The sequence below is a fragment of the Sprattus sprattus genome (genome assembly GCF_963457725.1).
Source record: "Sprattus sprattus genome assembly, chromosome: 18".
NCBI lineage: Eukaryota > Metazoa > Chordata > Actinopteri > Clupeiformes > Clupeidae > Sprattus > Sprattus sprattus.
In genome coordinates, this window is record NC_137916.1 from 25,432,086 (window position 1) to 25,434,585 (window position 2,500).

General features: G+C 48.0%; 1 protein-coding gene across 1 annotated transcript in view; it reads right to left on the reverse strand.

Annotated features, from left to right (window-relative positions):
- Positions 1–115: 115 nt before the first annotated feature.
- septin12 (septin 12) overlaps positions 116–2,500 on the reverse strand; it is a 77,067-nt gene continuing 74,682 nt past the window's right edge. Inside the window, exon 11 of the mRNA XM_080857177.1 lies at positions 116–621. Coding sequence (XP_080713303.1) covers positions 462–621 — 160 coding nt within the window. The 3' untranslated portion in view covers positions 116–461. The remainder of the gene's footprint in view (positions 622–2,500) is intronic.

Consider the following 2,500-nt stretch of genomic DNA (forward strand, 5'->3'; position numbering starts at 1 on the left):
TCTCTCACACACACAAACATTCTCTCCTTTCTCTCTCACCCTTTTTCAGGCACATTCTCCACCGTTCGGTAACCCCACCTCCCCCACCCCCCCTCCCACATCAACCTGCCCGACCATAACCACAATTTCCATCTCACAAAAAAATATATTTGTATATGGTGTTTAAATGCCATATGTAGCAGAAAATAAAGTCTTTAGTCAAAGTGGGATCCTCTTTTCTATACGGTCCTATGAAGACTTTTCACTGTCTTTATCGTTTTGAGTAAAAAAATACAAAAAAAGCTCCTTTTTTCTTTTTCACACAAAATGGTGGACCGTCCGTCCGTCCGTCTATCCGTCCCATCGGCAGGACGACACAGGGCGAAGGGGACGGCGGCGTGTAACGCTTCCACTTCCTCCTTCCTCTCTCTCTCTTCTTCTCTTCTTCCTCTCTCTCTCCCTCCCTCCATGCCTGGCTCTCCTCAGAGGTGGCTCTCGGTCTCGCTCTTGTCCAGGGTGCCGTTCTCCAGGCCGAGGGGGGACAGGGCCATCCCGTTGGCGTTGCTCTCGTTGAGTCTCCTCACCCTGTAGGACTCATAGTGGATGTTGTGGGTGACGTCCTTCAGATCTTGCAGGTGAGACCTGGAGAAAGGACACACACACACACGCGTGCACACACACACACACACACACACACACACACACACACACACACACACACACACACACAGAGACGCAGACACACACACACACACACACACACACACACACACACACACACACACACACAGACACACACAAACACACACACACACACACACACACACACACACACACACACACACACACACACACACACACACACACACACACACACACACACACACACACACACACACAGAGACACAGACACAGACACACACACACACACACACACACACAGACACACACACACACACACACACACACACACACACACACACACACAGCGAGAAGTCTATTAGGGTCCTGAAGCCCACAGGGAGGCTTTTGGCAAGAATGAATGGACGGGTGTGTGTTATGCGAATATTATGCGTTGCGATCATTACTCATGGCAATCCAGGTCGTCAAATGATCTTTTTTTCTGAAGTTTCCATTAAAAAAGTCCCTGAGGTGCTGTTTGACACAGCCCTCCAATCCGAGTAGGTGTGATCACAGCGCTAAATGGATGACGTTTTTAATCTGGTGCTGATGCCATTTATCACGCTGAATGGCTTCTCTCATTTACTTGTTCCCCTCTCTCATTCCTGCCCTCTGCTCTCCCTCTCTCTCTCTTTCTCTTTCTCTCTATTCCTCTCACTCTCTCTCTCTCCGTCTCTCTCTCTCTCTCCATCTCTCTCTGTCTCTGTCTCTCTCTCTCTCTCCGTCTCTCTCTCACTCTCACTCTCTCTCTCTCTCCCTCTCTTTCTCTCTCTCTCTCCATCTCTCTCTTTGACCCCCCCCCCCCTCTCTCTCTCTCACACTCTCTCTCTCTCTCTCCGTCTCTCTTTCTCTTTCCCAACTACCTCCTGAATCCCACTACGTCATCTAGGAAGAAGAACTCAGAACATTTCCCATGTTCTGGCTTGACCCCTGACCTCATAGCAGGTCTGTAATTACCCACGGATCCCTTGCACCCTTAGGTGAAGGGGCTGATGATGCTGTCAAGACACAGGTGGTCTTAATCACAGAGTGATGGTCCTCCATACGACAGCATATGGATGTGGAACTGGAAAGGTCTACATATTGGATAGTGCTTGGGGTATAGATTCACTTGTATAGGATAGTGCTTTGGGTATAGATTATCTCGTATAGGATAGTGCTTTGGGTATAGATTATCTCGTATAGGATAGTGCTTGGGGTATTGATTATCTCGTATAGGATAGTGCTTGGGGTATAGATTATCTCGTATAGGATAGTGCTTGGGGTATAGATTATCGTTAATAGTGCTCAATATCCTGTCCATACTCCCAGAAACTGTGCCATCAGACTGCAGTGACTATTAACTAGGCATATACTTCAGTGCACCTGGAATACTTGTATGTGGCCCTGTTGTGACGTTGTCTTGTCTGTGTTTTGTTGTGAACATGTTGTGTTGTGTTGTGAACATGTTGTGTTGTGTTGTGAACATGTTGTGTTGTGTTGTGTTGTGAACATGTTGTGTTGTGTTGTGAACATGTTGTGTTGTGTTGTGAACATGTTGTGTTGTGTTGTGTTGTGAACATGTTGTGTTGTGTTGTGATCATGTTGTGTTGTGTTGTGAAGATGTTTTGAAAAGCATCCAGATGACAAACAGCACTCGTCACAGGGCCGCCGTCAGGGTTGTCAGGCTAATGTGTGCAAACACTGGCTAGCTTTTATTGTATCCCAGCATCCTCTGGTGAGGCGTTCCATTTCTTGCTCAGCAGGGGTCAGCCTCACTGCAATCTGCAGTCACAGATCACCACCCCACCCCCACCCCCCGCCCCCCCCGCGACTAACCTGTCCCTAGAGGCTGATGTAA